The following is a 26,518-nucleotide window of genomic DNA, read 5'->3' as shown; positions in this document are numbered from 1 at the left end:
TGATTGGTTTTGATTGTTAAAAATTATGCCATAATGGACAGGCAGATATCAGCTCAGCAGCAGTCCATTTCTTGAGTCCCCATTTGATCTGTGGTAAATGCAATTTATAACCAAGACTTGTTGAATAAATATTATCTGCTAGATTTTATAATTATGCATTTTGGCAGAAATGGGGAGTTGCCCTATCGAATGTAGGTTGGGAATTGATAGACAACGATAAATAAACTTAGCTATAATGTTGTAAGACATAATTATAAAAGTTGAGCCATTTGTCAAGTAATTATAATGTAGACATTTTTTGTGCTTGGTTATATTTTTGAACCACAATTACAAAGGAGTATATCACATGACAGAGATCATTAAAAATGAAATACTAAGCCTTGGTTTACCCACTGTGTTACTGAATGTTTCTGTGTAGAGATACAATCATCTCAGAACAATAATAGGAATTTGGTTGACATTTAAACCATATGGGTCATTATGATAAACATCAATTCCATTCAGGAGATGAACATCAAACCAATTATGTGAAGTTATAAAGGCTATAACCAATAATACATTTTATTGATATATTGGCCCTGTGTCCATTTCTTAATTTGTTCCTGTAGAAGCATGCATAATAACTGTTGTAGTGTAGCAGTGGCTAATGCATGTGAAATACTTAAGTGTTTTTCTCCACAATTTGCCCTGTTAGGTATTAGAAATGGGCCCATGTGTCTGTGTATGTGTGTGTGTGTGTGGGGGGGGGGGGGGGGCATGGAAGGAGAGCGAGTGGTTCGTACATGCCATTTTGACTGGGAAAAGGAATTGATGTAAAATCAAGCTGGTTTGAAAAAATGCTACAAATTTTAGGTTTTGTTGTGAAAAAGTAATTTATTCAGAGAAAGACCCCTTCTCCTTTTGAAATTGCTGGTTATGGGCCTATAGGTTTTAAGATAACCCTACTTAGTCTGCAAATTAAGGCTGAGAAAGAAAGTTCACACTTGGCAAGCAGGACTGGCAAAGCAGTCTCCACTAATCGAACTGGACAAGTGATGACCATTAGGTGATCGAGGTCTTCACCTTTACTCAGCACTTCCTTGCCATTCCGCTTTGGGTGCCATCATGCAGTTCTGCTGCCAAATAGAGATAAACATATTAAAGGGATGGGTCCAACAAATTTACAATATATTGATCATCTTTTCTACTTGTAGTAATTATATAGTATTACAAGGGATATGGAATTTTTTTAGATATCTTTTCCCTTCTATTGCCAAAAGTACTTTATATTCGTTGAGTTTGAAATGTTTAATGGAAGAAAAATAGAACCACTATCTTTCCTGAGTGGGGAAATGAGTTATGATGTTTTTTTAGTAAATTGCAAAAATGTATCTCCCAGCTATTTGCTTTTACCAATAGATCCATGCAAATAAGGAAATATGCTGGTTTAGATGTAAAGATAGATAATGTACTCAGACTGCAGTGCACTGAAATATGTCACTTTCATATATTTACAGTTTATGCACATGCAGACAATGATCTTTTCTTATTGATAAAGCTATTAAACATATTGCCTTTGCATACATTGTGTAGAAGCATAATGTAACAAGTGAATTACAAAAATACACTTAAGATCAATTTACTATTTGCAACAACCTGATAACAATTTTGTTACAGTTAAGTCCTGAAAATGATGGTCATTAAAAAAGATTGAAATTTTCCAATATTACTGCTATTTTGTCATATGTCAGAGAGGGTGATGATGGTGATAACCTTCATGTGACATTGGTTCTTTGCTGTCAATTCAGCAGTCCGACTTCATTGTATCCTCACCTTCACCTTCTAATCATTGATTGGATTAGCTCTCCAGCTGTGTACAGCTTTGCATATATTTACAGTATAAAACTCTGGCCTAATTAACCACACGGAATAATGGACGCACCGTTAGTGCAAGTGGATGTCCTTCTATTGTAATGGTCTATACAGCGCACCATGCCATCATAATTATGTCTGTCATATGATTTGATCTGCGTTGCGGCTACACCTGAGCGTCATGTATTACACAGTGGTTGGTTGCAGGTGACATTGCGTGGATCAACTGTGGCAAATGTTTCTCACCGTTGCCTTTGGTGGTGCTGACACATGCTAACTAGTGCATCTTGCTCACTGTGTTGAATCAGGACCAAATTGGCTGCATGGGCATAATTTGGGTATGCTATGTAAAGACCGAATATGGATTTTAGGTGTGATGTCATCCTGTGACGGCCACTTATTTATTATTCAGGACCACAGTTTTATTAATTACACGCTTCTATGACTTTATCTGTGAGGACTTGAACAGTCTACATAGACAGCTACATGTAGATTGGAAACAGTGGGACGACGATGATCTGGGTGTGAGATATCCAGTGTTTTAATCAAGACTAGACACCAGAGCTGAAGTTGTATATGCTCTTATATATGCACTAAAGCTTGGCTTTAAGAATCTGCTGGAGGTCAGTCTAGATATGGAATATTGAATGTCATAATAGATTTCTTGCACATAACAAATAGCGTGGATGCCAATATTAGCTGATTTGAACTGGATTGATATACCATATATGTGCTTTATTCCATTCTTAGTACCATTCCTCATATAGAGGTATCGATGTGTCAGGGACTCTGTTATAAGTATAAATCTAAAGTGTTATTTTCTTGAAACAGACATGGATTAGGAATATTTGGACGTTTATTTACCTCCACATATATATATACAAACAGGGTATAGTCTGCACTGGTAATGGCGCATTTGGAAGAAATATCAGTGTTGGATGGGAAAAAAATATTGGAAGAGACAGAAGAAAAATCAAGAGATGCGTGCCATGTGGCAGAGTCAGATGAATTACAAGGTAATGAATCAATTACAGCTCAGTTTTGTTTCATTTCCAGTGACTTAAATATGAAAAAAAATGTATGAAATAATCCTGTAAGTGGTTATTTGCACCTCTTTGCAGTTGGTGGCTGATATGCTTTTACACGTGATAGGGCTGAGAAAAAAAATTTTTTTTTTAATTATTTTCTTTAAGTTTCTGTTTTGTCTGTTCTCAGGTGACAGATTGTTGCTGAGATCCATTAAGGTATAAATTCTACATGTATTTGGGATATATGTGTACCAGTACTTTGAAATGGTACTAGTACTGATACTAATGGGAAGTGCCCTGCTTGATTTTCTCATTTTAAATAAGATAACTTCAACTCTGCATCTTTTCCAGTGCCTGATATTTTTTTTTTCTTTATACATACAGGTATAATGCTTAATTGAGTAAATTAAACATTCTTCAAACATTCCTCTTAGTTTCTAAAATGATTCTATATCAATGTTTTGTGCATTACCATTGTCACTTGCCTTATTGCATAAGCTGCAGAAAGAAATTCTCCTAAAAGATGCTATATATCAAATCTCCTGAGATTTTCTGCTTCATCAGTAGACCATCCTCAGTCCATTAGAATGTGAACACAGCAGAATTTGAGGTTGCCTGTTAAAATACACTCATTACTGCGCTATCATCTGTGACTGTTTTCAGTCAAACTTACACACAGTGGTATTGCAGGTCATTGCAGGACAAACATTTTATTATACTATAGGGTTTTATTCATCTCCCTGTCACAAGTTCTCCACAAGTTTGCTTTCTGCTGTTTAGTTAATTTAATTGGTGGCTTTAGGAGGTGGTCTCCATTTAGGTGACTTATTTTATAAAGCACCCAAGCTTAAAGTTGTAAATCTCTCAGACTGCATGGTGCAAAAGTACCAGCATTAGTAAAATTGCCAGTTTTATGAGCATATTTTTAGTAGCGATTTGTTTGACCAGATAATGAATGTCAGTTAAAGATGTACTGGAGTAACCCTAAATCTTCATTTATTGAATAAATCAATGATTTTATTTTGTTCTAAGAACCGGGGGTCATTTGTTTTCTGTGATTTATTTCTTTGTCTGAGAGCAAAAGGAAATTGGTATGAATAAGGTGATTTTGAACACTTCAGAAAATATGGTAAAATACTCGATCTTTTCAATGGGGAAAATTGAGAATTTTACAGATACTAGTTTTATGTCATAATTTCTTAAAATTTGAACATTCCTATTGAGTAGTAACAACAATATTGAAAAGCAGGGTACTCTATAATACAGGTCTATTTTGTGAAGTAAAAGCACCACAAATGCTATAGAAATATAATTTTGTGATTATAAAATGATGTATCTGGAAGTTTGATAATTTTTGCCCATTGAAAAGATCGCTTCATGATCCTAAACATTTTAATGGGGATCATCTGCAAGAATTTAAGGCTAAGGAAAAAAAAAATCATCCAAAATTTTGCCTGATTTGGATTGAGTGGGGTCAAAAATAATGGCAAAATAGACAGTGCAGGGCAGCAATGAATAAAATCTGAAAAACTTAAATAAATTAATATATTGCTGATTGTTTTTTCTTAGGTTCTGAAGAATGAAAGTTAACAGTATGAATTCACCATGTTTTTCATGTCACCTCGTACTGATTTTTGCACACTTTTCAGTCTAATCAGACTTGTATAACATCACTCAGTGGCTACAGCCTCATTTTAGTCTCAGATAATCCATTTTGCACTCCCTTACCAATGCTGCAGTATGACTGACCTCTTTGTTATCCTGAATGTTGCTCATTGTACCAAGAGATTACTCCAGTGATTATAAAAATTATTTTTATTACCGATGGAACTCTGACGAAGATTAATAAATTTATAATTGAATAGATGAAAACATTTCAAGTCCAGAGCTTCTTATATAACACAACAGTTGTGCTAGAGATCAGCAACTCAAATTTTATTCCCAATAATTATTTTTTCAAGTGTCAATAATCTTGATGGTCAGATATATTCTAGGTATTTTAATTTTCTTCTTGAGATATATTTGTATATATACAGAATTAAAGGGATTTTCTAAGGAAGATGGGTCATTTTGAGCTTTTACTATATGTCTTTGTGCATGCTTGTGTAAGTTAATCTATTCAAATTTCCAATTTTGCATTACTGATTTTATTTCAAAATCGATAATTTTTTTGTCATATTGTTTGTCAGATCAAATCTATTTGTAAATGACTTATTTAATATCAAGGTGACTTATTGAGTAAGAAAAGTCTATCTTGAACTGTCTTGTGGAAATCGATTTTGTCTCCAGTTCTTTTGAGTTAAGCTCAGTAATTTTAATGTTTCTTTGCATTTATATTCATTTTGTGCTCAGTTATTTGGCTTAATGGATTGAATTGGATGGCTGATTTGTTTTTATGCAGGTTTTTTTTTTTTACTCTGTCGCTGAAAAGAGGGCATATTGAATTTGAATGGTCTAACAAATAACATGAAATCCTATATTATGTACATTGCATGTTGAATAATTTTGCGCAGGATAAAAGCCAGTTCCATTTTGTATACCAATAAGCTTTTCATTAGAAAAGGAACTTGTGATCATTTTTGATCCCAACAATTGGTTTTCTATGTGATATCACTGCAAGCCACTGTGTTAGGAAATAGTAATAAATTAAATTCTAAATTTTCTATAAGGGAAAGAGTCCCTAACAGTCGTGCTAACAGAAACCCTTGCACATCCCTCCCAACCTTTACCTGTTTCTGTGCTATCTCTCTGCTAATACTGATCTCTAAGTGAAAATTAGTGTTCTCATAACAGTGTGTGTGTGTGTACAGTATATACCATCCCTTGGCAGCACTGAGTGCTATTATAGTTACAGTTCTATGGCTTAGTATTGACTGGCAGAACTTAATTAACATTGGATTGTGTAGTGTTGTTTTTCATCTGGAGAATTGAGATGTCATGCATGTATATATGGAGAGAGAGCATCTTGAGCCGCCAAGGGATGCTTCACTCATTCTTCTGAGAAAACTTGTTTTGTATCACCTGATAATGTGTTAGGGTACGTTTTGGCAAAACATAATTGTTTTTGAAGTACTGACCTCAAATAATACCGCCTCAATAAGTTGTGATAATTAATTTAGTTTCTTTTTTCTTCATTGATAGAATGTGATAAGATGTTGTGTAGAAGGTGATCAGAATGATCAAAAGGGAGACAAGTAAATTGAGTGGTTTACCACGAAAACCTTATTTTTGTTTTGTTAACATATGTGTAAACAAAAACCTGTGAACTCCATATATATATATATATATATATATATATATATATATATATATATATATATATATATATATATATATATATATATATATATATACTGTATTTCTTATTCTTATTTTATTTCTTTTTATCACATATATATACTTAAATACTCGTATATATACTTTTGTTGTATGGCATTAGTATATATCTGTACTCAGTTCAGTCTGATAAATGCTGGGTCACACTAATTGTACATTACTTTTATACTAGTAAGTGACTTGTATTTTAATTTTAATTTTTTTTTTTTTTTCATATTGCATGACTGTTTATATTCACAATCTGACATTTGAAAGGGAGAGTTTATGATGGGCAAATTCAGGCAATTTTTTATCTCTATCCTTTGTGAAGAGTTTACATACAGTATAGTAATGAGCAAGAATTTCCCAAGCATTTTCTCATTCTTGCAGCTCTGTGTTATACATGTATGTCAACAAAACATAGGTCATTGACTCAATTCTTTTCCCAGCGAACTGGCCAGTGGTCATTTGGACGACCAGCGGCATCATGGAACTGCCAATATTTTCAAAGAGGACTGGACGGCTTATGATTTTTTTTTTTTTTTTTTTTTTTTTTTTTTTTTTTTTTTTTTTTTTTTTTTGAAAAATGATGGTTTGGATTCCCTGCAATTTTGTAGGAAATTATAGGTGATAAATTTGGATGCCCTGTACCTCCAATCCTGGGAAAACCCCTAGTCATTGTAGATCAAAATGAAAGGCTGTTCATTCATTTTGATGTATAAGCCATTGGTATGAACATTTACAATTACATTAGGGTTGATTGTACACCCAGTCACATCCAGTAGATTACTATTGTGTTAGTTGTGCCTGACATAAAACACATCTGGTGTTCGGTATTGTGTTGCATCAGATCAGTAGCTATATGTACAATAATGTAATATGTGACTGCCCGGCTTGCTGATCAATTATTCATATGTGCTCACTTAACCTTATGACTAAGGGTCACTAGGGAGTCCAGAGGAGGATGTGAAAATGCTCAAGATATGGATAAGACGGCAGTGTTCTTTATGTTGTCTAATGTGCATTGAAGGTTATTGAGGATTCATTTTCAAAAACTTATGTAAAGAAACCTTGAATATCAAGGATTTTGTCCGAAACATTTGTTAAGTGATAAATGGAATCTTTACCCCTTGTTTGCTATGTGTCTATGAATATCTCTTTGTTTCAAAATTTTTATATTATTTTTTTATTAAGATAGCATATATAGTTGAGAATTAATAAATGAGTCTATACATGCAGTTCTTACGTCACTGTTTACGTCAAATTTATGCTCTCTCTTTTGCCCTCTTTGAACAACTCTCTGTCTCGATCGAGCTTTACTTATCAAGTGCTTACGGACTGCTGCTTTAAATATAGCCACAAGTGGGTTGATTGTGTAAAAAACATTAGTACAACTCACAAATTTGATTGCAGTCCCTGTTGTGCAGCCTGTTATCCCCAAAGTGTATGATAGAAAAATAAGAAGTGGGTGGGGTTACAAATTGATTACAAATGGGGAATTGTAAAGAAGCATCCACTTCTCCTTTAGATAAATAAGGTTTGCCTTAAACAGATTTTGTAAAAAATGTTAACTGCAACATCACCTATATTAAGTTCTTGGGGTTATAGGATAAAGATAAAGCATTATATAGCACTTAAGGCAATTTATATTTTTCCTTGGTGGCTAAAAAAAGTGCCATCATTGATTTCCTTCCACTTATACGACAGATAATCTGTTTTATTTCATTAGTCTTGCTACTTCTGGTGTTTTTAGGCTGTTCTGAGGGTGGAAGAAGATAATGCCACTTTCCCTGTCTCAACCATTGATTGATGTTCACTAATAAGTGATCCGATCTTCTAAACTGGCATGTTGTACTTGTCTTGTCCATGCTACACAGTTCATTGTTGACAGGGGCATATTTTAAACCAATAGTTTCTAGTCGTGCCATAATTTTGGGCTCATAGCAAGTATTGTGTTATAGTTAAAGTTCCAGTAAATTTCTTTAAGTCTACTTAGTTTTGATAAATACATGTAATATATAAGTTTTTGGTTTTCACATTGAGGATACTTGCTCCAAGATAACGAATGGTACATTTGAAACTGTTATAACTTTTTCCACTCTACAATTTCCAAGGGATGGACTTTTCATTATGTTGTGTCTAGTTTAAAGCTGATAATGACAAATTCTGTATAACTTTTAATTTTTCTGCATCTCTGACATAAAAAGGAATTTATATTCTGCACTTAACTCAATAATTTATTTTGAAACAAAATGAAAGCTAGGTATATATATTTCCATGTAATTTTGGCAGTTTCTGTGTGCGGTCATGCATCAGTTGGTTAGGTAATGAAGAAAACACATGAAATCAATCATTATTCAGGTGAGCCCTTTGTGATAGCATAGGTGGAGTCTGTACAGACTGCTATGAATATATAACCAATTTCTGAATAGAGTTTTTGTGTTGCAAACTTGAGCAAAGGATCATAACCATGTCAAACATCAGCTACATGATTGTATGATATCGTTGATCACTTCATCACCAAATTGTCTCTTTGATATGTTGAACTCCTCACAGCTGAAGTCCGGGAGATATTGGATCAAATTAGTTTAACACAAAGAGTTCATTTAAGCACATGGATATTTTGTATGCCTAGACATCAGAGGATCTATAGCATTTTGTATGCTTATAGTCTGCAACGTAGCGTGCCAATAATCATGCAAAAAACATGTCAACTTCCACAATGACTGGAGGAATCGATAGCACAATGGGAGAAATGGAGAGTGTACATTGGCTGGATAAGATCAGTTTACCTATTATACATGTGGAGCTCCTAAAGTGTATGATTTTCATTCAGAGGGATATGTATCCAATTGATTTACAGTGGCTCTACTAAATATTCAAGCCATTCTGTCTGTTAAGAATGATGGATGTGGTGGGATCACCAAGTTAAGTGTTGGAACAGAAGAGTGGTTATGGATCCTAGAACTACTAGTTAGTCAGCTGGTTGGTTAGATTAAGTGACATTCACTCTAACAGTTGTATCACGTGTGGGCATGGACTACATGTGCACTTTCACTTACGTTCAGGTAGTGACTTCAACAGGATTTTAAATTGTGCTACGACCTGGGTTAACATCTCACTTCTATTGTTAAATACCTGAAGCAGGCTGACCTGAATAACTTGATCTAGAAGTATTGAAAATGCCAAGGTGTTGTATTTAATAACATGTGGAGCTATCGCACCTCGTCCACCGGGTCTATGTGTGTGAATCCACCAGAAAATGAAATCTTGCCATTTCTACCATCAGAATGGAAAGAAGGTTGGAAAAAGGATGAAGGTACATGTAACATAATTACTATGGTTATTACATTGGTGGCTGTATATGAATATATTGACACTGTTGGTTGGTTGTGGTAGGTTTTTATAGATATTGACGTAATAAGTGCAAAATTCTATGCCTGATTGAACTGTATTTGTGTGTGTTAAGTAGAATATTGATTGAGTTGATATGTACATGTTGACATTGGCTTTACATATTAGATATTTGCATCTGACAGAAACTTAAAGAATTCTCTTTAAGGTTTTTTAATTAGTTATAACATATTTCAGAAATGTTGTAGCTTTCACTTTAAAGGGAAAAAAATTATCAAAAATTTGAGGACCTGAAATGATTTATTACTTGCTCACTTTTCGCAGTATGTTATAGGGCCTGTAGCCAGTAATTTCAAAGGGGAGTTCCTTTTTCTGAAAAATTTGTCTTTTTATCTCTCTTACATGACTAGACCAACTTGAGGAATGGCATACAAAACCTAGATCAAATTTTTATTCAAATGGACCTTTTTCTGGTCAAAAAAGTGGTTCTTTTGAGCTTCCTGAACACCCCCTCCTACATACTGTATATATAATTTTATACATATACTCCCAGTATATGGGCTTCCATGGTTATCATAGTTCTGCTGGCGTATTTGTTTATTCCCAGTTCATACGAGCATAGTTAATGCATCCACAAAAGAGTGAAGGAAATCCCTGGATACAAACAAAAAGTGTGAAGTCTACCACCAGTCCTGGATAAATGCTTGAGAGACTATTAATCATTGCATATGATGCTGCACCATATTGCAACTTTAAAACAAAGTAGATTACTTATTATATCATTATATTGCCTCATGCTGGTATGCTTAACATAGGTATGGTCTCTGTGGCTTTAAATCCAGCTTTAACCAGATGTATCTTAATTATACACTGTGCGAGTGTGGGACTCGGTTAAAGAAACCACCACAATTAAGTTATGTTATGTAATAATACAAGGCAATAAGAATCACAAAAGTTATCATATTGTATAGAAAAAAATGTACAGTGTATAAGTATGGGGTACATACATGCATATGTATGTTCGGTTGATTTGAGTTCTCCCAAGAATTGATGACTAAACATTTGAGCATTGGATTACCTGAAATTGTACAGGTGTATGCTCATTTTCAGTCTTTTTTTGCCATAAAGCTTTCAACCTCTCTCATACCACCAGAATTTAGGATTATCTGTTTGACAGTTAAAGTGCTTCCAGACTCAGTGCAGTATCTCATCTGTCTGTATTTTCAGAGGTTTATGTCACTGTCTTTCGTTCCAGGTTAACTTGGCAGTTATATAGATAGACCCCACACACACACACACACACACAAGAACATCTCGAGTATGGATAAAGTATGTCTTTGTTTGTCAGATAGTTATGTCAGTGTTTAAATTTGATAATAATTTACCTGTCAGTGAGATACCCCCATCCTGATATTTGGACAACACATAGAACAGTATAGGTACAGTACTAGTAAGTATAGATGGCAGCTATATCTGTATTACAAAATGTTTATGGCAGTCCTTCATTCCAGCTGGGCTTGGCATCAAGCACACACACACACCTCCTCACCACCACCACCTCTTCCCTGCCTCAGGGAGTATATAGCATATATCAGTATTTATCAGATATTTATATCAGTGTTTTAATTTAATTCTAGATGTCCCTGGCAACGAGGCAGTCCCCCCAGATTCTGGCAGTACATCAGATGACTTGGATCATGTCCTGAGGAGAGTGGTAAATTTGAACCCAATTGATAACCAGCAACCTGTGTCTTATGCCAGCAACAAAATATGGTGAGTCTTATACATGCCAGATACTAGTATGAAGGGTACTTGAGTTTGACATGTGGTCATTTTCAGTATCTTTTCAGCATATCGTAAATCAACAAATGTCGGAAATGGATTTTTTTAGAAAACTCGGTTTACTTTACAGGTAGGCCACTTTTTGAGAAGGAATGTTATGTTTACCTGATAAAATACAATAAGCTGAATTATTGCACATCCATTAGTTAATAATAAAGATTTTAATTATTATAATAATTATTATTCCACATAATTTGACTTTTCCTATTTATTCATCTTTTACAGCACTGCAAAGTACAACATTTTGTCTTTCATTCCAAAGTTTCTATTTGAGCAGTCCAGGAAATATGCCAATATTTTCTTTTTGATGATAGCTTTATTGCAAGTAAGTTAAAAAGTTTCACGCAGACAAAAAGATGTCAAAAAAACTAAATCATATTTCAGATGTTTTTTTTAATAGAAATTTGAAAAGCTTTACCTAAATATTTTTTATTTAGAAGTAAAATACACTTAAAATTGAAAAAAAAAAGAAATATATTAACATATGAACTGCTGTCCTGTTTTTATTAAAAAATAAATTTTCCCTAACAGGTTTTTCAGTGATAAGAAGAAGGGACTTTTTCATTTTGTTCTTTTTCTTGTGTGTTTCAGCAAATTCCCAATGTGTCCCCCACAGGTCGCTACACTACAGCACTTCCACTGCTTTTCATTTTATCTGTGTCTGCAGTCAAAGAGATCTTTGAAGATTTTGTAAGTAACAGCTTTTACAGACTTTCTGTAGAGTATAATATACATTACACAGTGGTCACTGTAGCAAATATTTAGTTCTAGCAAAAGAAAATGTTGCCTTTTTGTCAAATTCATTTAAAGTAAACTAAAAAAAATAATCAAATATTATACTAAGTTTACTCTAGCCAAATTCATATTCTGCTGAACACTTTTGCCACAATATTACTGGAAGAGAAAAAAACTGTGTGTGAAAAGCTTTAGATTCCTAGAGCACACATCAGTAAATCATATGCCCTGATGGGTAGATAAATATAGTTTTGCCATAAAACCATTGCACAGCGTGCCATAGGAACATTGTCTTTGAATTTCATTATAAATTATTGTGAATATGTGTTTTTATTTCTTTTAAATATTTTTGATATGAAAAAAATATATTTATGCTTATTTTTTGTATGTTCTTTTAGAAGAGGCATAAAGCTGATGGGCAGGTGAACAACAGAAAAGTGTGGGGTGAGTGCTTCTTTGTAGACATCTGAGAATTTATGATAATATCAACCTGCAGTTTTTTTTCCTCTGTTCTACACCAAAAGTCAGATATTAGAATTAAAAGATAAAAGCTTCCATGTGATGAAATAACAAATCTTTTTAAAGATTCAAGCTATGGCAGATTGACTTGGTATCATGGGTTTGCCATGTAGTACATATCAAATACATATTTATTAATGCCATTCATATTGAATGTCTGAGGGAGCTAAATGGTTAATTAAAACACATTGCTGATTTCTCTTGGGAGTTGGGTTTGATTTGCCAGACTACACTGGCCAGAATGAAGGTATTGATCCATCCTTGGTTCTAGAGTACTAAATGAGACTCACTGACAGGTGCTTGCTTGGGGACTGGAATTGTGTGTAGATAAAGAGAGTAATCTCTGTTTGGATTTCAAACACAGGATGAACCAGTATTGATCAGTCTGGCTTGAATGAGATGATAATACATGTTGTATTGACAACAGTGACGGTTGACTAAATTCACAGTTGCCATGCCTTCAAGTCCTTTCTTACTTGTCAGTGCATGAAATATCTCTGCAAATGATTCCTTTATGAATCTTTTCCAAAATTGACATTCTTTTCTGAGCCTTGTGTGAGCCTGCTTTCTGGGCCTGTTATATATGGCGATTAATATGGGAATTAATACAATCTTCAATACAATTTTAGTGTTAAGACGCCATGACTGGCAGTTGATCAAATGGACTGATGTTGTGGTGGGGGACTTTGTCAAGGTGGTTAGTGGGGAGTTCTTCCCAACAGATCTAGTCTTATTATCTTCAAGGTAAGTCTACATACAAGGCTCTTTTCACTACGACTGCATTCCCATAGATTTAGATCAATCCATCTAGATCGACCTAACTCCCTGGGGGTTCACGCTAAATTGCTGTCAGCCGAGTGCGCATGTAGTTAATTACCCCCTTACAGCTTTTAGTGGGCGGGACAGACATTTAAGCCGGCTAAGCTGACAGTAATCTAGTGAGGCTCCCCACAGAGATAGATTGATCTAAAATCTGTGGGAATGGGGTCTAAGAATCTGTACACAACCAAGTTGATCTATGGACTAAGTGAGCTGTGGATCAAAAATGGCGTAACCCACTTGATAGCTTGTTTCATAAACCCTTAATGGATTCCCAACAAGGATTACGGGATTATGCAGCAAGCTTTCAAGTGAGTCGTGTCATATTTGATATGTGGCTCAGTTAGTCTGCAGATCAACTTGGTTGTGAATAGCGCCTTATATTGAGCAGTATAATTTAGCAATGTACACTAATATGTAATTACACAATAGGAGGTTGTACTCCCTTTCATGAGTTTCATATGTTCGTATTAAGGTAAATTTAAATGGAGTCAAACAGCTTTTTCAGAATTAGGTCAACCTTTCGTGACACAAGATTTAATTTATATATCTTTTATTTATAGTAATTGCAATGTTTTCCAGTGAGCCTCAAGGTATGTGTTATGTGGAGACGTCCAACCTGGATGGAGAAACAAATTTAAAGATAAGACAGGTAGAGATACCATTACTAAAACATAGTTATAGGTGTATGTAGATAAATATAAATATAGTTCTTCAGCAATTGGCGAGGTTACCATTGCCAACAATGTGACTTTCAGAATAGCTCACCAATCACTGAGGATACTATTTCTTAGATTAAGAAATAGCTCACTAAATCCAAGCAAAATTGATTAAGTAAATGTCAAAGACCAACACTTTTTAGTACTATTTGAAAAAAAAGGTAAACACATACCCTCACACCACCCAGTTCAAAGACAGCACGTTGCTGCAGAGTGCTAATCGCTGAATTATTCATCCTATCATTTATTGGGGTATTCCTGGCTTTTTGATATGCTGAAGACAAGACCAAAAATTGATTTTTTCACGGGGAACATTTTTCCTAAAGCTGTAGCAGACGTGGAGATGATTCCACTGGGATATTCCTGCAGCTTGTCATCAAGCTGAGAGATGTGATCAGAGAAATTAAAAGAAAGCTGCATGTACACCTGACTACTTTGGGGACCATTCACAATGATTTTTTTCAACCAAGCCAATGTGCACTAACTCCACTGGAAATCTCGCTGAGTGCAATTAGATTAACAGACTAACAGGTCTCCTCCTGATGTTGAATAGAATATAGAAAAGCTGGTGATTATACAAGTAGCTTGGAAACAAGAGGAGGCATGTTAGTCGCACTAGTTAGGTCAACAAAATTTATTGTGAATAGCCCCTTAGACAGGAAATTGGTTCAATGTACCACTGAATGATTAAATAGTTGATAGACAGTGATGTTTAAAGTACGATCTACAGAGGAAACAGGTTGAGCCTATTTTTATCTGAAGTATGTAGGCATGAATACAGTAATAAAGACTCTATCCCATGACATTTAAAATAACCTCTGATAATTTTTCACAAAACCCAACATCTTTCTAGATTTTCTTATCCACAATATAAAGAGAAAGCTTTGCCCTGAAAGAATGACAGAATTGTTTGCTTGGACTTCAGGCTCTGCCACAGACAGCCAAGTTGCTGACCAGTGCTGATATTCTGTCCCTCTCTGGAACTGTGGAGTGTGAGACCCCAAACAGGCACCTGTATGAGTTTGTGGGGAACATCAGACCTTCTGGAAGGCTGTAAGTATTATTATGGGATGCAGTTTTTTTTCTATTGTCACTCAGATATTGATAGATTTTTGTACTCTGCATTTGTAAAAAAAAATTGAAAAAGGCAGTATTTTTTTTTTTTTTTTTTTTTTTTTTTTGTAATGAATTTTTGTCATCTACTTCTATCTTTTTTTGGTAGTTAGATAATTCTTCATATTTCAGGGCCTATCCCCTGGGTCCAGACCAGCTGTTACTACGAGGTGCTGTGTTGAGAAATACCAAGTGGATATATGGTGAGAGCTCACCTGTGCTTTATATATATCTGTTGTCATGTTTGGACCAAATTACACCAGAAATAAACTGACAGTGTGTTTTGTCCCTTTTGTAGGTGACCAAATTAAATTAATTAAGAACCTGCCCAGTGAGCCTCATATTCGTTTGACACAAATGCTAGAAACCCAAAGCTGTGTCTTGAAAGTATTGCTGAAAAAGACTATAATGATAAACTCGAGTTTTGATTTCATTATCTGCATGGAGTTTAAACTGTTCTGATACTATTTAGTCTGATACTATTTTGTGATTCCAGGTCTGGCAGTGTACACGGGTCATGAGACCAAGTTAATGCTCAACTCTACTGCAGGTGCTCCTCTGAAACGCTCTCATGTAGAAAAAGTCACCAACTATCAAGTGAGTTTGAAAAGTAGTGGGTGAATTATGTTGCCATACTGGTCCATAAAAAGTGCATTCTTTCTAGAATTCATGCAGTCTGTACAAAATTGACATTAAAAAATCCAAACAAAATGTAGATGGACTGACAAACGGTCAAAATCAAAACAAGGAATAAACAGGGAAGTAAGGACAAACAGATAACAACGATGGAGGTGGATGATAGTTTTTTTCAGTTCTTTTTCAGTTATTTAATTTACCTGTATCATTTATAAAAGATAAATATCTCTTTGTGCTCTTCCAGATTGTAGTCCTTTTCCTTATCTTGCTGTTCATGTCAGGATTCAGTGCAGCAGCCAATGAAATATGGACCAGTGGCAGGGACAAGAAAGATTGGTATCTAGCCTTTAAAGGTACAACTAGTTTTGAACTGTATAGTGTGTGTGTGTGTGCATTGCATATATGTATATGTGTGTGTGTGTGCATCACACATGTGTATGAGGGGGGAGGGTTGAATTTGCATGGTAGATTAAATGTTTCATTTGTAGAAACAATAATTGAGAATGCTGACATTCCAGAAATTACTTGACCATGCTTGTGTTTTTTACATTATTCTCTATAGACTGTCTTTGCTCTTTTAATTGAATGTACACTTTTGCACCTTCAATTTACTGTATGCAGCCTTATTTTAGGATTGTTTGCTCTTAAAGGAAAGTAATGATTTGCATATTTGAACAAGTATTGTCCTTTTCAGAAATGGCACCCAGCAACTTTGGCTACAACTTCCTTACCTTCATCATTTTATACAACAACCTCATTCCCATCAGTCTTCAAGTGACCATTGAGTGTGTCAAGTTCATACAAGCTATTTTTATAAATTGGGTGAGTGGTTTCAGAGTTCCCTTTGTCCCGTGACTAGTGTGACTTTTCCTTGATATATTATTTCATAAATTTGGGAAAAAATTGTTTAACTTGTTAATTTGTGGTGATTTTTTTTTTACCAGATGCGAATTAATGTTTATAATATGCTGAAAAATAGACAACATAAAGTAAAAAACTACATGAATTAATTAGACAAAACAAAATGTTTTATTATAATTATATAATGAAAGCTTTTTAATAAAAAAACCAAAGGAACTCATTTAGATGCAAAAAATTAATAAAATGTTGTTAGACTTTTCTTTCACAATTCAAGCACCCTGTGTTTGTGTTCTGCAGTTTATGTTCCTGTCCTTTATTTTAGGATATAGATATGTACTATGCTCCCACTGATACCCCAGCCATTGCAAGAACATCAAATCTCAATGAGGAATTAGGACAGGTGAATATTCTTTTATGAAAACTGCTTCTTAATTTTTGAAATTATCATTTTAATACCAGTCTGCCAAATATTGATATGGTGTCTTATGCTGTCAGTAATTAAAACAAGACTTAAAGGGTATAGAATGTCATCCCATTTTTATCACTTCCTGACTAATCAGATGGGACTAGTTTACTCAGTGATTTGATTAAATTTCATATAAATCAGTGTGTCTGTGTTTCAGGTGAAGTATGTTTTCTCTGATAAGACAGGCACCCTCACAAGAAATGTGATGGTGTTCAAGAGATGCAGCATTGCTGGGGTTATGTATGGGTTAGTATATATACTGGTAATTATATGCATAACACAATACTTTGTATGTATGGGAAAGTACATGAAATTATATGTAACACATTTAATTATTATGTTATGTATAGATGAGCTTACGTAAAGTACGTATTGGTGAGTTTAGACAGCTCTAAAAGCTTATAAATCATGGTATATATAGGCCTACTTTCAGTTTAACCAGAATGATATTCAGTTTGTGTATTTTGTTGAAAAACAAGAAAAATATTTTAGGCTTGATCAGTAGAGCTATCAAATTTACAAGGTATCCTAGTGTGTGATATGTGAAGTTTCTTATTGCAAACAATTACTTTTGCTACTACAGTCAACACGATGCTGATGACACAGATGTGTTTGATCCAACTCTGATACAAAACTTGAAAAGTAACCATGTAAGTAGTCTGCTGAATTCTTCACTCGTATACTAGGTACAGTACAGCTATCAGCTATTTAAAAGGCAAAAAAGAAAAAAAATTGTGGAAACTTAAGAACTTATCTGAAATATATATGATTATATATATATATGACAAGAAAATGACTTTTGTCATTTCCAATGTATTTTTTTTATATGGATGTCTTAGAACTTTGTTCCTGAGACCAAGCTCATGCACTGTGGAGAGAGTTCCATTGCAGCTTTAAATTTTCATTGAATCTGAAGATGTGACTACATTTCCAGGTGTCAGCGAAAGTGATATCAGACTTTCTGTCCCTGCTGGCAGTGTGTCACACAGTCATCCCTGAGGTAGATCCAAATGATGAGAGGAATATTATATACCAGGCCTCCTCTCCAGGTATTGCCATATAAAATATATTATATAAATATGACACTATATTGGACAAAGTTGTTCCATTATGTTTATCAAAGTAACACCAATGATAGATGTTTCAAATTGCAAAAAAAAAAAAAAAAAAAAAAAAAAAAAAAAAAAAAAAAAACAGAAGAAAAAACTTTTGAGAGAAACCTCAAATAAAAATTCATAAAGAATGAAACATTAAAAGTGAAATATTTGAAATTTGTAATTTATCAAATTTGACATGTTTATGTTGAGTATTAGTGGTAAAATCTGCTGTTTTCTTTAGTTATTTGTGCCATATGACAGTCTCATAATTATATCATTCTTATGCTGTCACAATGAAAATGTCCAGTATACACCTATAATTTATGCCTAACATGTATAGCTTTTATTTTACTCTTATGACATTTCAGTTATACTGATTCCAAACTCTTATTTCCAGATGAAGGTGCGTTAGTCAAAGGTGCCAAGAAACTAGGATTTGTTTTCACTCAGAGAACTCCAGAATCTGTCACAATAGAAGTGGTATGTTTTCGGATTCTCACATCTTTTCCCTTACAATTATGTGACTTCTGCTCCTCTCACACAGATGGTACGTCCAATACCACTGATGAAGTTCATCATTTTATGTGACTTAAATAGTTTAAGGGAAATACCCAAGTGAAGCACAGGTGTTATGAATCTATAATAATTATTATGATAGATCAACATCATAATTATAAAACCATTTTTTCATATGGAATGAAATCACCTTCTTATGGGTAATATTTGTTTGCTAGCAGCTAAATTGTATGTAATGCTTTTTAAACTTGTATAACATATTTTGTCAGCTTTACTACTTTCATTAGGCAAAACATATAGACTTGGGCTTAGGTTGATTTTTTGACCAAAAGCAAACATCTGCAATTGCTTTATTTGGTTAATTATTATCTGAATGTCAGCTTCATCCAAGATAACATCAAAAGTTCCAACATTCCTGTCAACTGAATTTGTTGTTGTCTGATGGATGGATTAGGCAGCAATGAATTGCTTTTTTTCTCTGAATGGTCAGAAATGATAGCATTGGTCAATGTTATGCTCAAATTCACTGATATCATTATCTATGCTAACTATGTAATCAAGTTTAATGTACAATGCATTTGATGATAACTCATTTTAATCATCATGTATTTTTTACAGATGGGTACCCCTAAAACATATGAAATACTCAATGTGTTAGATTTCACAAGGTATGAAGGAAAATGGGTAACTGACTCAAAAAAATTAATGTGAAATTGCATAAGCTGTTTTTCATACAGTGCCTTAGCTATTCCAAAGTGCCCATTAATTGATTTGTTGATCTTTGTTTGACCTTTCTGTATGTCAGTGAGTATAAAGAAATAAGTTAACTTTTATGCAGTCATCCCACTCATGCAGGTCAAAATTTTTGACAAATTTTTTATAGATTGAGGTCTGTGTTTGAAGGTACATGTACTTATACAACTGAATGATTTCATAGTTTTAGAAAAAGAATGTCTGTGGTAGTGAAGACACCCAGTGGGAGGATCAAACTTCTTTGCAAAGGAGCTGTAAGTTTGGTATTTTTTAAAATAAATTCCAAATGCTTTTTATATTAAAAATATCATTATCACTGTGGTTACCTCGGAGCAGTATGTGCACATGTGAAAAGTAGATTTACATTTGCCCTCAGACTAGAAAGATTGAAGTTAACCTTGTTTGTGCCTTAAGGCAGGGTTATTGTGACAAATAATGTTGATGGTGATGATAAATTTGTACCACAAATTAAAACACTTGCATATGTTTTATGTTGGATGCCATAATATTGATTTCCTTTCCTTTCCATAATATTCATTTCCAGGATTCTGTGATTTATGAAAGACTAGGCCCCGAACAACCATATAGAGAGGACACAATGAATCATTTAGAACAGTTTGCCAATATTGGTAAGAAAAAAACGTGTTATATCCAAATTAATATTTTGCCTATTTAGAGTTGAAGAGTTGATTGCTTCAAGTGAGATCTGAAGGTTTTCAAACATTAAAAAAATATTATTTAATTTTGAACCTTTCTCAATTCTTTCCATTTAGGTCTGAGGACATTGTGTTTAGCTGAGGCGGAAATAGAGCCTGAGTTTTATGATGAGTGGAAGCACACATACTACAAGGCCAGCACTTCATTACAGAATAGAGAAAGAAAGCTGGAAGAAGCTGCTGAACTTATAGAAAAGGTATTTTGTTTAATGGTCGTGTATGTGAAAATATTGATAAGTTATGTTTACGCTAGTTTAATAATTGGGTGAATCTATAAATGAATGATTTCGTAAATGGAAAGATACTATGTATAAAAAGAAACAATTATTTTGATCACTTGAAAGCACTGTCTTTATTGTACCAATTGCATTTGCTGTCTCAACGTCTAGACATGATAAATATTGAAAAACTTATCGATCAAGTCAAACTTTTTTTTTAGAATCTCAAACTTTTAGGTGCCACAGCCATAGAGGACAAATTGCAGGAGGTAAAAATGACATTTTGTTGGATGTATAAAATCTGAATATTTAAATGAAATTTTCTTATTGCATGCTAATTTTTCATACCCATAAATATTGCTAAAATGGTTTCATCTGTTGTACATTGTAAATCATGTAGTTTACCCAAATAATTAATTATATAATTTCATATTTTGATTAAGTGTTGTAGTGAGAGTTTGGTTTTATAATTGAATAGGTGTCTCTAGTTTCAAGACAGTCATCCTTATAAATCTCTATATAAAACACTTAAATATGCTGTAATCAGTCTTAATGTCTAACAGCCTTATAATCCACTGATATTGTTCTGTTGCCTGCAGGGTGTTCCAGAAAGCATAGCCAATCTAGCCAAAGCCGACATCAAAATATGGGTGCTAACAGGAGACAAGCAAGAGACAGCCATTAATATTGGTAACTACTTAATCTAGTTACTTGATAAATTATAAGAATAGACAAAAAGCTGTATCAAATTATGGGCCACAGGGTTCATGGAAAACCTTCCAAGACACACTTCCTCTCAGTCTGAATAAAACAGCTATGTATGTTTAGATGGCTGCACATTTTAAGATGATTTTATATACAGGCAATGACCTTAGAGGGGATCAAGTTAATTTCATTCCTTCACACAGGAACTTGCATGCAATCAGCACTCACAATAATATATAGCAATAATCAAGGGTTGCCATCTTTGTACACATTTATGGTCTTAACATTTTGACTGTAACAGTTGTATTTATTATACTGATTTGAGCTGCTGTCTTTTTTAAGTGATTTAGTAGCTTTCCCTATTATTACCCAATGTTTGATTCTATTGAAATAGCAGCCGTGATAATGGACTCTAAATAATGTATCTATTTGGCTGGATAAAAGACTTAGAACTCATGGTATTAAAACACAGCCCTGAAAGTCATTTTAAATTATACAATATTAACAAAAAAATATATGTGCATGATAGCATTTCTGTTGGTATTTTTCCAGGCTACTCTTGCAAGCTTTTAACTCAGGGAATGCCACTACTTATCATCAATGAAGAAAGCTTAGATGTAGGTTGCTTACAGCATCTAAGACATGATGAGTGTTTTTGAACTTGCCAAATATCTGAAAACATTTAGTCAACAAATTGACATGTTGGCGTGTTTATCAAAGTGGATTGATTTTGGCATTAAGTAAAAAGAAGGAGAAAATAGCTCCGGTTTGCTTGTTTATTTGGTGTGGTTCATATTACTAATTATTTATTTGGTATGAATGTTGAACACTGTATTCAACACTGAATCACATCAGGAAAATGCAATAACGCATTTTTGTTTCTTTTATCATTTTTTATTATAACAAACGTAAAATCCAACTTTTAGTTGCAAGAATAAATAATTTTAATTAGAACAAAAAGTGTAAAAATTACATAATGCAAAATAAAGCATAATAGAAATTTCCTCATAATTCTAACCAATTTTTTAGTCAACAAGAGAGACATTACGAAAACACATTGAGGACTTTGGTGAACAGTTAGGCAAGGAAAATGAAGTAGGCCTGATAATAGATGGCCGTACATTGAAGTTTGCCCTGACATGTGATTGTAGGAAAGACTTTCTGGATATAGCGAAATCATGCAAAGCTGTGATTTGTTGCAGGTAATGTACAGTGCATAACTTGTGGTAGTTTATGAAGATATTCAACATCCTGTACATTGTGCATTAAAATAGAGTTAAAAGATTAATTAAAGATGATGAAAATTTTTGTTGAACCATATTTTAATTCTTGTTTAATTAATTTTAATAAAATGGAAATTGTAATTCAGCAATGTCATGTTCATGTAATTCAATAATAAAATGTTTTCCCTGCAGAGTTTCTCCCCTACAGAAATCAGAATTGGTAGAACTAGTAAAGTCTGCTGTCAAAGCTATAACCCTGGCCATAGGAGATGGTGCTAATGATGTTGGCATGATACAGGTGAGAAAAGGGAAATAATTAACCTTCATGTTATCAGTTTATACCTCAAGAACTTTTACATAGTACATGAAATGGTATTGTAGAAAAATGAAAATACAGGGACATTCAGTACTCTCTCTTAATATGCTGGAAGTGGCACTGAAAAGTGTGGATGGAGTATGTGGTATAGAACATTGTCCCATATGCTGTTGTTTCAGGCTGCTCACGTTGGTGTTGGTATCTGTGGATTGGAGGGTTTGCAGGCTACATGTGCCTCGGATTACGCCATTGGTCAGGTAGTAGAATTTATTCTTGTAAGAAGGCATTGAAAAAAAAAGAAATGATGGCAATAGGTTTTGAGGTCATTTCAAAAAGATTTTTTTTCATGTAAGATGGGCAACTAAATATCATAAACTGAGATGCTGGCAGAAGGTTTTGTGGTCATTTCAAAAGATAGCATTGTTTATTCTTATAAAGAGACATGCAGCTGAATTTGGAAAACCGAGATGGTAGCAAAAGGCTTTGCAGTCATTTCAAAGATAGAATTGTGTATTATATAAGGAGAACATGCAGCTAAAATTTGAAAATTCAGATGGTAACAATACGCTTTGTGGTCATTTCAAAGATATTTGATTTAATGTTTCATGTTTGGATATAACTTCAACCATTAGTAAGTATTGTGTTTGATGATATGCAAAAATATATTTTTCTTTTTTCTTTCCAGTTCCGCTTCTTGAACAAGTTATTGTTTGTGCATGGTTCCTGGAGCTATACAAGAACTGTGAAACTGATTCTGTACTCTTTTTATAAAAATGTCACCCTCTATGTTATACAAGTAAGTATTCATTTGACATGATATGAATATAAAACAAGTGATAATTATTAAACAGAGGATTATACTTTTTGTATAGAACATCAAAATATTTTGGATTGTTAAAGAATGATGATGAGCTATAATAAAAGCAGTTATTAGCTTAAGAATATAATGTTTGCTGTTAAAAATAACATTTCTAGAAACATTGTTTAAAATACTGAGGGGAGTAAACAGAATACTTGAAAAGTATATTTAGGATATATTCGACATTCAGCCATCCTTACCAGGCTGTGTTTGTAGTTGACTTGAAAGTTCTTCTCATCCATTACTTTTTTTCAGTTCTGGTTTGCTTTTATGAATGGCTTCTCAGGGCAAATCTTATTTGAAAGGTGGACAATAGGTCTCTATAATGTGGTGAGTGTTGAAGTTACATCTTAAGTTTTTAATGGAGATAAAAGAAAAGAATTGTACATATAAATTAAGGTTTTTAAATGGAGTTTATCATTCTGTGAGGAAAATTCATTCAGATTTGCAAATGGTATAATTTATCACACTTCATGCATTTCAATGCTATATTTTCTGTGCATGGCAAGGGTGAAAAACCCATGAAAACTTTGTAACTAAAGTTTTAAAATGTCACCGAAATTTTGTTTTCTCTTTTGATAAAAACTTGCTGACAGTTAAGGATGTGATCAAAATTGCTTTGATGATAGCGTTTCTCCATTTAAATTATTCATTATTAATTTTTTTCAATCAGATCTTCACAATGGCCCCTCCAGTGGTGCTAGGTCTTTTTGACAGGTACTGCAGTGCAGAGAGTCTGATGGAGTTCCCAGCTTTATATAGAACATCACAGAACTCCGATTTATTCAATGTCAAGGTAACTTTCTATCTATATATATTATGAAAGATATTGCTTTTAAATGATAATTTGCTTTGTTCTGAAACTGATGACTTAGTTCAGAATCACAAGGTTGCTTGCATGATGATATTCAGAAAGTTTATAGCTATTGTTTGATGGGTCATTTAACAATTGAATAGTGCCTAGAAGTAATGGGAAACTATCATGTAAACATAGAATGCAAGTAAGTGCAACTAAGCACATTTTACTGTATTATTATAGTATTACAGCAGGAGAGGGAGCTCACTTCATGAGCTGGAAATACATGCAGACAAGGCATGTCTGCGAAAGACTGTTAGAGTATACATTTTTCACTTCACATTTGTAAATCTTTTTGTTTTTCATTCTTTCAGATATTCTGGATGTGGATATCAAACTCAGTTTTCCATTCCATAGTTTTATTCTGGATGACCTTGCTAGCACTAAATCAAGACATAGCATTCTCCACAGGTCAAACTGGAAACTATTTGTTTTTAGGAAATATGGTATATACAGTAAGTATCAGCAGCTAAAATGCAAAAGCAGTTATTTCTAAAAATGTAATCTATATAGTAAGTGTCTATTGGTCAAGTTAGAAACCCCTTATTTCTAGGAAATGAGTCACACATTGAGATCCTGCCCACAGATCAAATAAGACATTACTTATTTCTGGGAAATATCAGGTTAGTATGCAGTGATAGATTACCTTTTAGCTTTATTGATGAGCACAGTTGATGAATACACATTTTTAGATTTGTTTTAGTTTAGAATAATATGTAATATTGCTACATGTGGTTTGATAGATTTGTGTCAAGTTCTGTTGGTACATGTATCTGACTGGTTTCACAAACAAAAGTTCAGCCAGAAAATTGGCCTAAATTATTAGACCAAAATTTGGATCTTCAGTTCAAACTAATGTGAGTTGTAATGTCTTACCTGCATTGGAGTACTACTGATTAAACTTTGGTCAGAGTATACGAAAATTTTGGTCTGACAATTTTGACCAATTTTCGAGCTTTAAAAGTTCTTTTGTTACACAGTTCCCTGCATTTTATCTTCCCTGTATTTCAGTATGTGGTAGTGACAGTGTGTATTAAAGCTGGTCTGGAGCACAGTGCATGGACATGGGTAAGATATAAACACACACTTAAACACTAAATGCTATATTGTTTCAGTTGCATGTATCTCCCAGATAGCCAAGCACAAGCTTGTGTAGGTACAAATACTAAAATGAGTTGTTTGGTTGTCTGTATCTCCAGTAAAGCAACTGCAAGCATTTACTTTCAAAACCTGCTTGGGAATATTGAAAGATGGAAAAAAATATGAGGGTTGATAGTATGCACTTCACAGAGGTTTTGGATTTACTTACGGATATTTTTACTAGCTGCCATTGATGGTTGCATTTCTACAGTAGATTTTCTGTCCAATAAACCATGAATATTGTCTGTTCCTGATGCTCTAGTACAAGCACATAATGTTATGTTCCAGATATCTCACCTAGCCATATGGGGCAGTATAGCAAGCTGGTTCCTGTTCCTGATAGTTTACAGCCATGTGTGGCCAGCCATTGATGTGGGACCAGAGATGGTGGGGATGGTAAGTACAGTGGTTGAAGGCACATACCCAATGAAACTCTTGTTCTACATAGATCAATCCAACTTGACCGAACAACTGAGTTTCAGTAGTCAGATATTATCATTACAATGCCTGCTGCCATCTTGACTTGTACTTTAAGTCCCTAAAGCTTCATGTTAGGCTTTTTTATTTATTTATTTATTTATTTATTTATTTATTTATTTATTTATTTATTTATTTTATTTTATTATTATTATAATTTTTTTTTTTTTTGCATTTAAATTATCATAATGATTTTAGAGTAATGAATTTGTCATAAAAGACATTTGTACAAAAATGTTTTTAACTGCAAAAATGATGATGATTGATGGACAGATACTTAAAAACAGATAAAACCTGAAGTGAGGTAATTAATATATATAAGTAAGTGAGAACATGGCTGCTATACTAGCGATAGCTTTGTCAAATGTGAATTAACTTACATTG

The 26,518-nt window shown here is 33.7% G+C and overlaps 1 protein-coding gene across 7 annotated transcripts in view; it reads left to right on the top strand.

Annotated features, from left to right (window-relative positions):
• LOC106175910 (putative phospholipid-transporting ATPase IA) overlaps positions 1-26,518 on the top strand; it is a 41,779-nt gene that overhangs the window by 8,678 nt on the left and 6,583 nt on the right. For 2 of the 7 annotated variants that reach the window (XM_087008902.1, XM_087008903.1), the window contains exons 2-33: positions 11,186-11,321; positions 11,616-11,715; positions 11,982-12,080; positions 12,524-12,569; positions 13,274-13,388; positions 14,046-14,115; positions 15,108-15,235; positions 15,428-15,498; positions 15,792-15,892; positions 16,176-16,284; positions 16,626-16,753; positions 17,115-17,192; positions 17,416-17,504; positions 17,842-17,908; positions 18,193-18,307; positions 18,753-18,835; positions 19,490-19,539; positions 19,809-19,878; positions 20,169-20,253; positions 20,398-20,537; positions 20,780-20,827; positions 21,158-21,248; positions 21,816-21,880; positions 22,293-22,465; positions 22,679-22,784; positions 22,982-23,059; positions 23,488-23,598; positions 23,917-23,991; positions 24,335-24,457; positions 24,832-24,972; positions 25,529-25,585; positions 25,946-26,053. In XM_087008902.1, the coding sequence (XP_086865028.1) occupies positions 11,186-11,321; positions 11,616-11,715; positions 11,982-12,080; positions 12,524-12,569; positions 13,274-13,388; positions 14,046-14,115; positions 15,108-15,235; positions 15,428-15,498; positions 15,792-15,892; positions 16,176-16,284; positions 16,626-16,753; positions 17,115-17,192; positions 17,416-17,504; positions 17,842-17,908; positions 18,193-18,307; positions 18,753-18,835; positions 19,490-19,539; positions 19,809-19,878; positions 20,169-20,253; positions 20,398-20,537; positions 20,780-20,827; positions 21,158-21,248; positions 21,816-21,880; positions 22,293-22,465; positions 22,679-22,784; positions 22,982-23,059; positions 23,488-23,598; positions 23,917-23,991; positions 24,335-24,457; positions 24,832-24,972; positions 25,529-25,585; positions 25,946-26,053 (3,056 nt within the window). Of the gene's footprint in view, positions 1-2,417; positions 2,868-8,728; positions 9,514-11,185; positions 11,322-11,615; positions 11,716-11,981; positions 12,081-12,523; positions 12,570-13,273; positions 13,389-14,045; positions 14,116-15,107; positions 15,236-15,427; positions 15,499-15,791; positions 15,893-16,175; positions 16,285-16,625; positions 16,754-17,114; positions 17,193-17,415; positions 17,505-17,841; positions 17,909-18,192; positions 18,308-18,752; positions 18,836-19,489; positions 19,540-19,808; positions 19,879-20,168; positions 20,254-20,397; positions 20,538-20,779; positions 20,828-21,157; positions 21,249-21,815; positions 21,881-22,292; positions 22,466-22,678; positions 22,785-22,981; positions 23,060-23,487; positions 23,599-23,916; positions 23,992-24,334; positions 24,458-24,831; positions 24,973-25,528; positions 25,586-25,945; positions 26,054-26,518 lie in introns of those variants that run through there. The other 5 variants (XM_087008899.1, XM_087008898.1, XM_087008900.1 and 2 more) reach the window with 5 other exon arrangements.

This window comes from Lingula anatina, chromosome 3, assembly GCF_051362555.1.
Source record: "Lingula anatina isolate TDL-2025a chromosome 3, LinAna3.0, whole genome shotgun sequence".
Taxonomy (NCBI): Eukaryota; Metazoa; Brachiopoda; class Lingulata; order Lingulida; family Lingulidae; genus Lingula; species Lingula anatina.
Note: the sequence above shows the minus strand (reverse complement) of the source record. Positions and strands in the feature narration are given on the sequence as shown.